We start from the raw sequence: 15500 nt of genomic DNA, 5'->3' as shown, positions 1-15500 counted from the left end.
GCTCTCGTTCACTGCCATTACCGTGATGGAGGGATTTTACGAAGGACGAGCTCACCGACGCAAGGCGCTCCTCACGAGACGCATGCTCACGTGCGCGCGGTATTTTCTCTTGGTATTTTCCTGGTAACGCTGGACGGCGGAAATAAAAGTTTAGACAGCTCGGCTGTTATAACGGTATATCCCTAGAAAATTATCATACACGATTTTAGTCAGCAGGGCTTCCCTACAGCAATCAATTAGCAGCAGTAGGCATACAACGCATTTTCGTTTCGTCGACCCAGAGATGCATTACCGTGGTAGAACGGTCACTTTGTACTTTGAAACCCAGCAGCGGTGGGCCACGTCGACTGGCCAACACTACATGTCTAATGCGAGCAGCGGGAAATGGTGACAGTTTCTCTCGTTTTGTTTTCTCTAATGTAGACCATGCGGAGTTAACCATAGCTGGGTGGTTTAAAGCACCCGAACTTAGTTATTGGCCGCGCTAAAGCTGACCGTTAGATCCAGTACATTTGTATTTGTTTTGTTTTTGTTCTGTTTGACACCGCTCGCGACGGCGCGAGGCAGTCGTCTTTTTTTCTTGTATGTTTTTGTTTTATTCTACCTTTGTTTCGCATCTTATCGACGCGGTTTTTAAACCTGGTTTTTAATTTTCATTCCTAAAATCTAATTCGAGGTGAATTTATTTTTATTTCAATAACATTGTAATGCTTGCCTTTTTACTTATCCTCGGCCTCGAATATGGATAAAAAATTTATTTGCGCTAAAGAAATGCTGACATGTACGAGCCGCGCCTCTGGTGCTGCTATTTTGGAAAGGTTTTTTTCCATATATACTTTGTGTTCATGCTCTTTCTCATGGCACTTCGATATATTCTACGCCAGCCGCCGACATGTTGGACCGTTTTCTCTGATTCGAGGGCAGCACTTCAAAGCTTACAACGCGCTAGCTGTTTCAGCTTTCACGAACATGTCCAGCGTGACGTAAAGTATTTGCACCATCTGGCATACGTCGCTGGACATCGCGTTACCTTCCAATGGCTCCCAGGCCACAGCGGCATCATGGGAAATGAGAAAGCGGACGAGGCTGGCCGCAGGGGTCTACAAATGAGAAAAAGAAAGAAGATTTTCTTCACGAAGCATGATGCCGCCACAATGACGAAGGTACTAGCTCTGTCGGAAAGGAACCGTTTATGGTCCTCGCAGCAGCATCATTACGGCTTTTTATATTTCATAGACCCATATGTCAGAATGCGGCTGCCAGAGCGTCTACCCCGCCACTTGGAGACGTTGCTGCATAGTCTTCGTCTTAATGCAGCACTAACAAATTCCTATCTACATCGGATCGGCCAGACATCAAGCCCATATTGCGACAATTGTGGTTCACTTGAAACTGTTGAACCCATATTACTGGAATGCTCTGCCTATGCCGACTCAAGGTGCCGTTTACAACATAAAATTGATTGCCTCCACCCTGGACCATTGACATTAAGATTGGTACTTGGACCATGGCCCTCTCCCTCCGCTCAGCGCAAAATCTTGTCCGCGCTATTCGAATTCCTCCAGGACATTGGTGTGTTGACGAAATTGTAGTCGTTCCTCCATCTCAAGAGCCTTTGAACTCAATACCTGAAGAAGGATCATATTTTATTTTTTTTCACTACTACTACTCTCCTTTTCTTCCCTACGCCTACTACCTTTTTCCCTCTCCTCCTTTCCCCGCAGAGTAGCATGCCGGCGAACTGATGTCGGCAAACCTCTCTGCACTTTCCTCTTTAATAAAGAGTTTCTCTCTCTCTCTCTCTCTCATGGCCGATATGACCTCGCGCCCGCTGAGAAGAAAGGGGGGTGTGACGCCTAAATTCGGCGGAAGCAAACTGCTGCGGTGAAAACAAAAAATATGCCTTACCCTTCGCTTCAACACAGCGTACTCTGTATATTGCTGGTGTCCTTTATTTGATCCTTAAGCCTAACAGTCGGCTGTGTTTTTGCATTAGGGTGCACCTCAACAAAAAATGGTAACAGCTTTTTTTTTATTGTGAATGCCATGCTAGACCGCATTTTTGATAATCATGTATGCTTCGTGAGCCACTTGTCTTTGCGTATTCAGTGCCCTGAAGGTCCACATTAGCAGTGCTCAGTTACTCTATTCCAACGCCGCTACGCAAGACCTTGCAAGGCAGCGAAGTACTACAGCACAAACGAAAATTATTTGTGACGATTCAGCCCGTAAAGTTGAATCCAGACTTTCCTTTTTGGTGCCGCCGAAACTGCGTACGTTTATAGCTCGAAGTCGGGCTGAAAGAGAAACAGGAGTGCAAGGGTCGCTTGCAGTTAAACCCTCGATCGCAATATGACCGCCCTCCTTTAGTCACGGTTCCCATACATTTTCCTTATTGTAGTCCTCGTCTACTCATAGGTCGGAAAAACAGAAGGAACTCTCTCGAACTCAGTTTTTTTCCTTCAGGCTGTACTCGTTCAAACTGAGACTTAAACAGCTCGCCTGTACTCAAAATCACTCGTACTCACTCATCACATACCCATTTGTAATCGTACTCACTTGTACTCAGACTTATTAGTCATCACGTGTACTCGTACCCAATCTGTACTCACTCGTACTCAACTCATCTTTACTCGCTTGTACTCGTGCTCAATCTGCACTCACGCGCACTTGCACTCACTTGTACTCAATTTGTATTCACTCGCATAAGCACTCAATCCGTAATCACTTGTACTCAATCAGTATTCACTCGTACTCATCTTTACTCACTTGTACTCAATTGCTCCTCACATTTTCTCGTATTCAAAAGTGTTTCTACTAATTGTTTCTCGTAGTCAACCAGTTGCATTCACGCGCTGCACTGAGTCTACAGACTACTGATTCAGAACCAGAGAGCCACAGAACGCTTCCACCCTGTACCATATGGTTCTTCTGGTTCCCTTTTCACCATTTTTTGTAACTGAAACAGGCGAAAGCTCTCAGTGCAGAGCACTTTGGGCGCTCGCCTTGTCGTCGTAGCTCGCTCGTTGGACCCAGGTAAAGCAACAGGGCGTTCCGTTGTAGCGCTGTCGTCACCAGAGGCTTCGGAAGCCAAGTGGTTTGTATAAGCGTTCGAAACTCGTGAACCGATGGTGTTTGTCCTACATCTCCCGGCTATTTAGCGCAAAGAAAACTTTAGGTACATTTCAGGCAAAATATACGCAATTAACCGGCAGCGAAAATTAACCAGCAATTAACCGGTACCGCCCGCGTTGGGTTGGTTTTTACGATAGTAAGCGAAAAAAGTGGCGGCGCAAAAAAATGGCGCGTTCGAAATGACGCAAAAAGGCTCCAGCCACGCAAGAAAAAAATTATGCGTTCGAAATTACGTGAAACAGCTCCAGCATACGAAATTAAAGCAAGCACAAAAAGAATAGAACTCCCGCTGGCGCAGTTTCAGGCAGGGGGGCGCGCGAGCACTGCGAAGGCGGGAAATTTTTATTGCATGGGGTGGCAGCAGTGAGCGGATAACAGCAGTACAGCTCATTATGGCCAATCACTGCTCTCCACTTCCCGCAGCTTTCACATTGAGTGGAACGGCTTTAATTTTCTGGTTACCGATTATGAAGACCGGAAAGAGTGGCTTAAGCGTGCGTTGCGCATGCTCGCAGCCTCCCGCGCCTCTGGAGCGAAGCAGCCCATGCTTGCCCGGGCTTTCTCTGTGGTAACTTCGCGATGAGCGGTTAACGAGGGCAGTAACACCGCGGAACAGGGAATGGAGAGAGCCGGAGTTTTAGATGCGACTGCATCTCATTCACTCGCCTTGTCCCTGCATCCGGCGTCGGCGTTGTTGTCGGCGTCCGCCCCTCCCCCATTCTCCTCTCCGCCGCTCACCCCCTCTCCTCTCCGATAGCGAACACTCTCTCGCGAGGGGCATTGGATTGGATTCGAATGGATTGACTTGGCTTGGCTTGGATTGGATTGGATTAAAGGGGATTGTGTTGGATTGTGTTGCGTCATAGCCGCGGCAGACGCACTGGCGCCGGGGCGTCCCCTCACCGTTATGCGCGCTATAAAACGCGGTGCCTGCGCCGCTCCACTCCATCGTTCCAGCGCCGTTCCTCCGCTGTCCAACGCTGCCTTCAATGGAGACTAACAAGCCTGCTATCGCGATGGTCGGTGCAACCTCAACGAGAACCCTATGCGTCGCATCTACACAGGGGTTCCCGCGAGGGGAGGTGGGAGATTTTTCTCCCTCAAGGCCTCAGTTTACTTTCCCTCAAGTGGCGACGCGAAAAAGGTAAGACTCGTGCATGCACGTCGCGACTCGAGTGCGGGATAAAATTCACTAGTTTGTACCCCCAAGTACAGTACTCATGAGTAGTGCACCCGCGAGTACCGGCGAGTTCTGAACCCTGAGTACTCTACTCGCTAGTACATGTGCTCACGTCTGTACTCACTGCTCATCATACTCACCTTTTTTCTTTGTGCTCACACATCATCGTACTCACTATTTTGCTTGGGTCTGTACTCGCTCATCATCGTACTCAATTGTGAGTTTTATACAGATGAGCACACATGAGTGTACTCAAGAGTGAATACCCCGACCTATGCTTCCATCACATGTAGAGATTCTGGGAAACAAATCCGCAGGCAAGTTGGCTCGAGGAGCACTTTCATATTCTCGCCTTAAAAGGGGTGCCAGACGAACGGCACATTTTAAAGCAGACCATCACGGGACATTAAGGTCCTTTTGTTGCCAAAGAAATGAAAAAGTCACAAGCGTCATTGCTACACCTTATCCGTACGAATAAGCAAGGACGCCAGCGCGGCATTACACTGTGAAGCTTAACTGATCGCCCCTGTGTCCAACCTATGATGCACCAGGTGACACCAGACATCTCTTAACAGCGAGACTGTTTAGCAAATCATATTTTTTTCCTGTTCGCAGTTAAAAATACCAAGAAAATTCCACGTGCGCGCCCGTGAGCGCGTGCCTCGGGGCGACCGCCCGGCAGTTAAAAAACAAAAAAAAAATGCCGAGCGCCCATGTGCGCGTGCCTTGCAACAACCGCCCACTGCATCTGCGCGCGTCTGTCAAGCCAATCATACCATATTAAGAAGATTGGCCAAGATTTGCCAAAAAATCTCCAGCGTTCGCCGTAAGCGTGGCAACACTTTTCGTGTCCGCAGTTAAAAATACCAAGAAATTGCCGAGTGCGCGCACGTGCACGCGGGCCTCTCGGTGACCGCCCAGTGTCCCCTGCCCAAGTTTGTCAAGCCAGGCATACCAATTTAGAAAGATTGGTCAAGACTTCGGTGACCGCCCGGCAGTTAAAAAAAACAAAAAAATGCCGAGCGCTCGTGTGTGCGTGCCTTGCGACGACCGCCCAGCGTCCCCGGCGCGCGTTTGTCAAGCCAAGCATACCCACTTAAGTACAGTGGCCAAGAGTGACCAAAAAAGAACTCCAGCGTTCGCTGCCACCGTCTCAACACTTTCTTGGAACGAGAAAGACACGTCATAGCGTACGCCCCTCCAAGGTGATGTCCAATGATTATCGATTCCAAAAAAAAAAAAATGAAGCAAGCTCAAACTTATAGCAACAATGATGATGTAAACGTCGCTGCGGCAGTGAAAAAGAAACAAATCGGCTGCAATCGTGGGCTTCAACCGTCATGATAGTCGCGAAGATTGCGGAGAGCTTCGCTACATTCAAGTCCTACGCGTTACTGGGAGCTTCTTCCATTTTTATGGTCTTTCCGGAACATGCTGTGGATCGGCCAGCCTTGCTTAAACAACTTCGATGGAGATACGCCTTGCACGCCCTTTTGGAGGATGCCCTTATTCCAAAAAGACACTTAATCAACAGGCCGGACATCTTGCATACACACACATATATTTGGGGTTGTTTGAGCTGCATTTGCCTCCGTGTAGGTACAAAAAAGCTCAGGCACGGATCAACCGGCTAGCGTGTCACTACATCACTACATGTTCGCGACCAGCTGTCTGTCAAATTTTTTTATTTTGAAGGTTACATAAATTGTGACTGTTGGTCTTCTAATGATGAAATTGGGCATATTGACCTTAAAAGTGCTTGTGGAGCTATGCTCGACACATGCTACATTAACATTGCCTTTCCTCTGAGAGTGCAGAATGAAATAAAATTTACACCATCATCCCGCGAGGGGAACCATGGGGTAGATGCGACGCATCGGGGGTTACCGTTGCGTTTCCGTTATGTTAGCGTGTCCATTGTTGTTGTGTGTCCATATTTTACGCAGCATGTTCACCCCCGATGCGTCGCATCTACCCCATGGTTCCCCTCGCGGGAAGATGGTGTAAATTTTATCGGGGTGGCCGGTGCTTGTTATGGTTGCACCGACCATCGCGATAGCAGGCCTGTTAGTCTCCATTCAAATCATCGGTGGTCATCGGAGGATGTCATCGGCGGAGCGGCGGCGGAATGACTGAGCGGAGCGGCGCAGTTACCGCGTTTCTATGCAGCTGAATGAGAGAGAGCAGCGTATAGCAGCGCATGCGCATGTGTTAACCGAGCGCAAGCTGCGCGCTAACCCGCACCCACTCCCAGCTGGCACGGCGACGGAGCGAGCGCCGGCGAGCGCTAACACGCAGATGGCGCTGCGGTGAGAGCGGCGCTAGCGCGCAGCTGGCGCGGCGAGGAGAATGGGGGAGGGAAGCGGACTACGCTGGATGACGCCGGAGGGACAAGGCGAGTGAAAGAGATGCGTCGCATCTAAAAAGACACTTTCGGATTTGAACTTCCGCATTTTTTTATTTATTCTATACGCGTACCCTTAGCCGTTATGTAGCATGATCTGGCTAGAACGGACGTCCTTTGTTATATTTCAGTCTCTTATGGCCGTGGCGTCAAATGTATATGATAACTAAGTTTGCACATTCGATGTCTACTTAGCGAAACATAGTGACAGATTTTTTTATCGGGATCCTAGATATGCAAGATTTCACTTTGATGGTCATGTATCGTTCCTTTTCAACTCGTATCTGTGTGTTGATTGTTAAGAACGTCAAATTGTGGAGCCTCCCAAGATTTTATTCTGATGCCACCGTTGAAAGGCTCCAGGAACATCTCCGTGCGATAAGACAAAACGAAATTATTTGCCGCTATTAAGCCTTTCAAGTTGAATCCAAACTTTGTCCCTTGGCACTGCCGCAACTGCATATGTGTCAAGTTCCAGATGCGGCTGCTGAAATGAAAGGAAGATGCAAAGATCCTTAGAATTAAAAAATTAACTCCAGATTATAAGTTTCATTTTTGGCCGCGGTTTTCACATGCTTCCACAACAGCAGAGTACGGCTACATAAAAACGTAATAATGAAGGAAGCATTGAGAATGAGAGCTTTTTTGCCTCGAAACTTCAGTAATACAATTTGAAGCTTGAGACGATGAGCACTGTTGTTCGTTTGTTACTTCACCCTTGCTAAATTAATGAAGAACAATTGTGTAGTTCAGGTAGTTTATTAGCTACACGCAACACCAGTGAGCTCATTTTAACAGTTGAGCTGTGCACCCGTACGAGTACGAAATGCTAAATCGCGAGAAGAGACAAACATGCATTCATTTGAAAAGTGATAAATTGCATTTTGAAGGCGTGTTCAAGACCCATAAGTTAAATCAACATCCGACAGGAGTCGAAAAAAAGTACGTGGTGAAATTCTCAGGTTTGGCTACAGAAAACAGCTCGTCCTTGTCCTTAGTGCGGTTTTATATCACAATGATTAACCACCTTGTATGGGCTACCCTACCTGATTTACGCTTTCTATATCCTTTTGTACACAATGTACAACAGATAGGCTGGAACTAAAGGCATAAACACATATTATGCTCCATCTCTGGCAAGCAGCTGCCCTTACACGCGTCGCTGCGCGCGCGGTATAAAACACACCCGGTGGAATAGTAAGGAAGGCTCCGACGACAATGAGCTCTTTTTCACGCATTGTGGATCTATTACCAAGACTGTTTTCAGGCAAAATGCATGATTTGTGATAACTGCAAAGCATTGCGACAAACTGGGCTGGCTGTATCAACTGGGTTATAAATAAGCAGTACTCGTAAAACCTCCAAAAACTAGAAACGACGTGTGTAGGGTCGCGTTTGTCTGTGGGGTTGCTCAAACAAAACGAAGATTGCAGACAAAAACTGTGAAAACTAAAGCATTGAATTAACATTCAAGGCTGGGGAAAAAATACCTAAGAGACAGTGGAACAATAATAAAAAATTGGTGTGCCGAACAGATGGGCCATAAGTTGACACATTACCCGGCGATGCTGTTCCACCTTTTGCCTACATTCACGAAAGAAAACACGATTGACCGGGGCATGTCCAAATACGTGCGGAGATCCATCACATGATTGCCAGGGTTTTGCAAAACTCTTAGGTAAGAAATGAAGGACTAATTTCACCTTTTGGCAAGGTCCTAGCGTGATTCGGAAATGTCGCAGAACTTGCGTCGTGACCGACGCAAGTTGCACAAGTGCCAGCCGCTGGCCGAGGCACATTCGGGGACCGATACCGAAAGGTTGGTAGGCAATGGGGTTCACAAGGTGCTTGTTGTCGGGACTGAACCTGCAATAGATACAAGAGGCAGAAAAGTGTCGACACATATGTGAGAGGGTCTGATCCGAAAGGAGGTTTCATAGCAGGTCTCACTGAACCGATTCACATATCTCAGGTTCAGTAACCTTAACTGTGCAGAAACGTGGCTTCACGTTTCCCCTTCATGACTTTTTCTTGCGAGACTAGCGGATACTATTCAAGATATATCATTCCTAAAACTTTCAGTAAAGTGCTAATAACCGCATCTAAGCTGAAATTCGGCCTAATTCTGTTATGAAAACATCAGTTAAAAAATTTGATATAGCTAGACCTACGTTCTTCACGCCAACCGACAAAAAAAAGAACACTTGGTATCAATAACTATCCGAATAGATAGTTTCAGCTGATTGAAGACATAGCTTGAAATTTTCATCACAAATGAACGTCAACGGCATGAACCAAGCTTGCCTGCCTCCCCCCCCCCCCCCTCAAAGAAAGAAAACTGTCACGCTGGTCATTCGCATCGTGTTATAAGAATTTTCGAGATTTCCTTTTACGCGAATATAGGAATTATAGCAACAGCATGAACACTGGAAAGAAGGAAAGACTATAGACTCAATTAATGCAGATTTTCACTTTACTCACTAATAATCTACTCAATCAAGTTGAGAAACCCAAATCAGTAGTACGCGAACATGGGCGGGTTCCACTGAGCTTACACAGTGTGCATTGTGTTTGTATACTTCTGTTTTCTTGTTACGATCCGGCGCGCCCCGCTGAGTTATCAGTGTTTCAAGTAAAGTGCAACTCTATGCATGTAACATTTTCTTTATTTTGAATGCCGCAATATCTATCTTATTTTTGAAGATACAGTGTTTGGCCCTGACGTCACTAACCTCGAATAATATTCTTCGGTATCCAGTGTTCGCGTTGTAATTCGACGTTTCTAGAAACAGTCGTGCCGAAGGATAAATGCTCCAAAGGCAGCCGCCGCGGTATTCGATACACGACACTCGCCTGCGCACGTCACTTTGTTGTCTGCTGCTTCGCCGCCTGTGTATTCTTTGAGTTGCAGGGTGCACAAGTTCAAAATTTGCTGTTCCTTCAAGACAACTGCGTCATCTTTCGCTGCGTGACAATATTATCACCGCTCGCTGAAGGCTGTTGAAAATATTGTCTTCCAAGTGTTTCAAATACAGTCTAAACGTTTGTAGTGAAAATATCAGCATTTTAACGTGTTGTCACGGGAAGAAGGAGGAACAATAGCACGTAACAATATCAATAACATTGCCTCCAGTCACTCCTACAAATTAGTTAAATGCAGAGTAATGGGTTGTTATTGATTATTATAAGAGCGATTAGTTAAGACTACCCAAGCAATTGTTTCTGTGCATCGAAGAAAATGTGGATCGTTATTTCGCATTATGATCGAAACGATTCATTTCGACACAGTTGTGTATGCCTCTCGGTCTGTTCTTTGATTACTTGCGTAAGGCTAGACCTTCCGTAGTTGTTACACACCATTCCTGCCTCCTCGATGTCCTTACTGCGCACCCTGCACACCCGCCAATCTTCAGCACCTAATCTGGCACTGCCCGAAATACACGCGCTACAGAACGTTCAACCCTCCTCCGAATTCCTTCTCCTCATAAATAGACCCTCATTAACTGGAGCCCTCCCCGCTGGCTCTTATTGCTCACTACTCTATAGAAAGTGGTCTAGTGTGAGCAAAGTCTGCGCTCTTCGCCCCACACGGCCTATCCCGCCTTCTCAAGGGGCTCCCGTTTCCCACTGTTCGAACTGTCGACCTTAAAGATGTCCCAGGCCGCAAACACCCCTACCTTCTACTCTCACGTCGCCGACTTGGCCTGCTCCTGCCCAAAAAATCTCTCTCTCTCTCTCTCTCTCTCTCTCTCTCTCTCTCTCTCTCTCTCTCTCTCTCTCTCTCTCTCTCTCTCTCTCTCTCTCTCTCTCTCTCTCTCTCTCTCTCTCTCTCTCGCTCTCTCTCTCTCTCTCTCTCTCTCTCTCGTGCGCGTGCTCGGTCGCTCTCGCTCTCTCGCTCTCTTCCTTAAATTGCTGGTGCAAGTTACCATGCATCCCATATGCGCCGCAGTAACTGAGGCCATGTGTAGAGTTGGCTTGCTTTTGTGAGTATTTGGTCGTATTTTATCCCCTGGCTCTCTAGTCCGTTAACCTCCCTGCCTTTTACATTCATCTAGATACTGATCTAGATAATGTTTAATTTGTTAGTGGGCCACAACTACCGTTCAGTAGGCTTTTAGATCCAGGGAAAAATACTGCTGCTTTCCATCAATTGCGTAAAAACATACCGCTTCAAAAAGAATCTATCTTCTCTCTTTACAAATGGCATTTCAACGTGAGGGAGTGTTTCACCTCTGGGGGTGTTTCAATTAGCTCTTTTTTCTTTTCTTTTTTAGTTGAGGAGCGTGCACATTCTGCTTGGTTACCCGAGTAAATTTGTGGTCCTTCACTCAGTCACACTCACGCCAACTATCCCACTTTTAAAATCTGCGGCATTCCTTGCCTGTCCGGGTCAAACTTCTCCGGGTTCACCCAGTAGAGGGGATCGTGGTGCAGTTGGTTGGTGGGAGCCAACACCGTGGTGCCCTTCTTGATGACGTACCTCCCGTACTGGCAATCCCTTTCAGCCCCTCTCGTTGTGGTTCTGCGAGGTGGGGAAGGCAGTTACGCAATTTTCTGGTTTATTGATGAGTACATCTACGTTGTGAGTGATATTTGCACTTCAGAAGTGTACCGGCACGTCTAAGTGTACGAAGCTAACGGAGGTATACAGCTATTTCGTCGCTCGTGAATTTATTCAGCAGTGCAACAACAATATAAAGCTGTGAACACGGCCCAAGTGAAAGCCACCTTTTTTAGGCACATTTCAAAAGTATCCATAGAAAACAAAAGGCGCGAGTCCAATGACGGAGCTCTGACTCTGCCACCGAAAGTCACTGTTCTGTCAAAATCATACGCATTGCTACCGCTCCAATGTTTTAAGCAAAATTATGTCATTATAAACCGATGATTATGCCAATGCCTAGTTTCTCTTTTTTTAACACCCATTAATTTCTTGCCTGTAATTCAGACTAAAAGCTATTCCAACTGTTCACAACTTCCAATAGTGATTACAATTTTAAAAAGCGCTAGCATAAATCAAACCAAACGCGGAGCTTACGTGATGACTGGTGGATAGATTCGTAGCGTCTCGGAAATTACTTGATTTGCGTAGCAAAGGTTTGTGAGTGTCTTCAAGGAAAGGTGGTCTCCCTGGAACAGAACAAAACGTGGAATATTCCGCACTTCAAATTTTGTTTCCTGATGGAGCTGCCGTGTCTGACGCTATTCCCTGACTTTTCCTATTGCAAGGTTAGTGTACTACTTACGCAAAATAATTTACTGCAAATTAACAAACTGTTATACCAGTGTGCAAATTGTTCTTTCTTGCAACTCTAGCAACTACCGGTACCTGACAAATTAAAATCCAGATATATTAACTGCGAACTAAAATTATTTGTTATCCTTGCTTGGCCCAAATTACGGTAAAACAACTTCGCATTTTTTTAGTTGTTTCCCTTCGAAATACCTTCCGTGATACAACAAAATCATACCGGTGTCGTTCTGTAAGAAGCCACTAAAAAAATTTGCATTCAATGTAAAAACAAGTTTGCATTCTTACTAAAGTGTTGTTTGTACATATTTACTTTGGTATGCATTTTCTTATGTATTTTTCTTTTCTTTTATTTTCTATTATGTGTAATTTGTTTATTTCGTCGAAACACTGTGGTTGTAGCGCTGCGCTATAGGAATGATAGGAAAATCGGTTCCTTCTCCATTTCAATGAACTCTGAGCATGTTTTTTTTTTTTTTTCGTTTATTCAGTTCGAAATTCAGTACTGTTATGCCTACAACGACATGCGGTACTATCAGTACACCGCAGCAAGGGCTTTGCTGGAAGTTGGGATGTGACTTTTGGCAAGGTCGCACGCGGCTGCGGGTGTTGTTCTTCATTTTTCCTGCTCCCATCATCCTCATGGCGTCGTTCATTGGAACAGAACACCCTCGGCGCTTCACAACTGGGTGGTGTAACAAAATCTCAGAAGCAAAGGCTTCCTGCAGGGCAAGTTACATGTGGCGAAAAAAAAAAGTTTGATTAGGACTTCGCGTGGATGAGCAAAATTTTAGAGCTTATTACCGCGTTACGATCTTTTGTGTAGAATACCGATCATTCACGTATTGCAGTTTAATTCAAACAAAATATTTGCGCAACTTTGTGAGAAGGTTGCTGGTAATTAGGTGCATTCGAAGTATTAAGCCTCTTCATTAGTCACCGGTCATCTGGAAGCCCCATTCCGCGGGCAGAAACACTAATGCCGTAGACGCGCCCCACGCTTAAGATTTTAGCCTGGTCTGCTTGTTATTAGAAGGGAAGAAAACAGTAGACGTCCCTTTAAGAAACAGTTTAAGAAAACCTGTGGGCCCAGCCGTAACAGGAGTGTTAGTTCGGTGCCTTTATTGGTCAAGGTTCACATTTCGTCAATGGCAGGAAACATGATTATATGCACAAAGAAAGCGGGATGGGAGGGGTTATCGATACGATCGTAAATAGCTATACTCGGGGACAACTTAAAGGGTCACTGACACAAAAATTTTGCATCTTGTTTTTTTTTTTTTTTTTGCGATAAGTAGCTAGTGACCTACCTATAACCTGTAGAAACCTCATTTGCTTCAGCGTGCGACGGTTGTTTAATTAGAGGCATTTTCAATGCGGCCAGTCGCAGTTTCGGTTTCAGCGAGTGCCGCGAAACGATGGATTTTGTGGATTTTGTGTGAACAAAGCTGACCACGTGACCGTCGGAGGGATATCACAGAGCAGAGCCGCCGTAGCACTGTCGAATCCGCATCGACGGCAGTTTCTGCGAATGCCCCCACGTACTGATCTCGTGAGGCGCTTAATTAAAAAGCGACCGTGGATATGACGCAGGCGCTGCGAGTGCAAATGCTACCGCGGCTAAAGAACGACGCGCGACGCTCGAGACTGTGGGTGGCAACACGCGCGCTGGGAGCAGCCGGCCGGTCTGCCTACAGGTCCGCCAACAGACGTGTTCGACTTAGTACTGCGGCGGATATTCGAGTGCCGCTCTCGTAAGCGGTGCAGATGACAATTTTTAATGCAACCCGCCATCGCATCATTAACTCTTTTCTCATGTAAGCCACCATGGTCGGGACTTGGGGACAATTCCGTGCAGCGGTAACAACATGGAGGAAAGAAACCTTTTCTTTCCTCCATGGGTAACAAGCTATCACTCGAGCTACCTGCGCCGGCCTGGGCCACTTCGCGGCCGTGGCCGCCGCCTGCACAGCGACCGTGCGGCTAGCTCAGTGGGCTTTCCGTGCCTCCGGCGCGTTTTCGCATCCAATGGTAATAAACAGTAATAGAAACAGAGTGCCTGGAATCGCTGTAGAACTTTGGTCGCGGCCAGCTGCCCGATGAGCTGACGAAATCACGGCGCCTCCGCCGCCAACGATCGGGTCGTTCGTTCTCGAGAGCAGAAGCTCCACCCTCCGGCCCTCCTATTGGAGCGGCGAGCCGGGCGAGCCGGCGAAAAACGCCGGCAGTGCGGAAGCGGAAAACACAAACTCGTGACGTGTTTGGACGTTGTTTATTTACACAATATCCTCGGGATGTCGATTGCGCGTGGTCCTCTGCTGGCTGCTCGGTTGCGTTTCGCACACTTTAAAATCGATTTTAAATATGTTCTAGGCTGTATTCGCCGCTGATATTTTGCAGATGATGTATATGTGTTCCCACCAATCTATCTCCCAAGTTATCTCGCCTTCAAAATTTTGTGTCAGTGCCCCTTTAAGAGCGACAACCCGCCGCGGTGCCTCAGTGGCTAAGGCGTTGCGCTGCTGAGCACGATGACTCGTGTTCAGTACACTGCCGCGGCGGCCGTTTTCTGCATGATGGATGCGAAAAGCGAAAACGCCCGTGTGTACGAGATTTCGGCGCACGTGAAAGATGCCCAGGTGGTCAAAATCAATCCGGAGCCCTCCACTACGGCGCGCCTCATTGCCTGCGTTGCGTCGGTGCGTTAAACCCTGATTGATTGATTGATTGATTGATTGATTGATTGATTGATTGATTGATTGATTGATTGATTGATTGATTGATTGATTGATTGATTGATTGATTGACTTATTGTTGGGTTTAACGCACCGACGAAACGCAGGCGATGAGGCACGCCGTAGTGGAGGGCTCCGGATTAATTTTGACCACCTGGGGATCTTTAACGTGCGCCGAAATCTCGTACACACGGGCGTTTTCGCTTCTCGCCTCCATCAGAAAAGCGGCCACCGCGGCTGGGAATGGAACCGGCGACCTTGTCCTCATTAAACCCTACAATGAATCAACTTAACGGAAAGTTCCCCTGCGCCTCATTAGCGCGGTCGCCTGATCCGCCGCGCGGCCCAAAGACTGCGAGTATATTTTTGAACATGACACGAGTCGCTTTCGTGATTTCTCGCGCTTAATCTGCTTATAAATTCCTGCAGCGGCTGCAACAAGACTATATGTGAAAAAGAAGACTATGTTACGCAGTAAGCGCAATCTCGTTTCAAAACGCGCGCGCGCTTTGATATCCGTCCCTGTCACTTCGGCAGAGTGATGCACTGCATGAGCTATTGCCGTTCTGAACTTGTACCCGATTATAGTGTGTTAACCCAATGCGCTTTCCTTGCAGCTCCTGTATTCTGAGAAAGTAGCTTTGAACAGAATCTGGATATGGAACACGGGGTGATCCACTAACGTTTATATATATATATATATATATATATATATATATATATATATATATATATATATATATATATATATTGTGTGGCTATGAAAAATGTTGGCGTTCGCACACGACTTTCAGC

At 46.7% G+C, this 15500-nt stretch overlaps 1 protein-coding gene across 2 annotated transcripts in view; it reads right to left on the bottom strand.

Annotated features, from left to right (window-relative positions):
- Positions 1 to 6815: 6815 nt before the first annotated feature.
- LOC144170250 (cytochrome P450 3A7-like) overlaps positions 6816 to 15500 on the bottom strand; it is a 34976-nt gene continuing 26291 nt past the window's right edge. The window contains exons 10-13 of one of the 2 annotated variants that reach the window (XM_077699921.1): positions 11758 to 11849; positions 11101 to 11241; positions 8423 to 8585; positions 6816 to 7203 (exon numbers count right to left, since the gene is read on the bottom strand). In XM_077699921.1, coding sequence (XP_077556047.1) covers positions 7114 to 7203; positions 8423 to 8585; positions 11101 to 11241; positions 11758 to 11849 — 486 coding nt within the window. In that variant the 3' untranslated portion in view covers positions 6816 to 7113. Of the gene's footprint in view, positions 7207 to 8422; positions 8586 to 11100; positions 11242 to 11757; positions 11850 to 15500 lie in introns of both variants that reach the window. The other variant, XM_077699920.1, reaches the window with a different exon arrangement.

The sequence above is a fragment of the Haemaphysalis longicornis genome, unplaced genomic scaffold (assembly GCF_048455015.1).
Source record: "Haemaphysalis longicornis isolate Haplotype H1 unplaced genomic scaffold, Haemaphysalis longicornis Haplotype H1 scaffold_2, whole genome shotgun sequence".
NCBI lineage: Eukaryota > Metazoa > Arthropoda > Arachnida > Ixodida > Ixodidae > Haemaphysalis > Haemaphysalis longicornis.
This window is presented reverse-complemented; position numbering and strand designations above follow the sequence as displayed.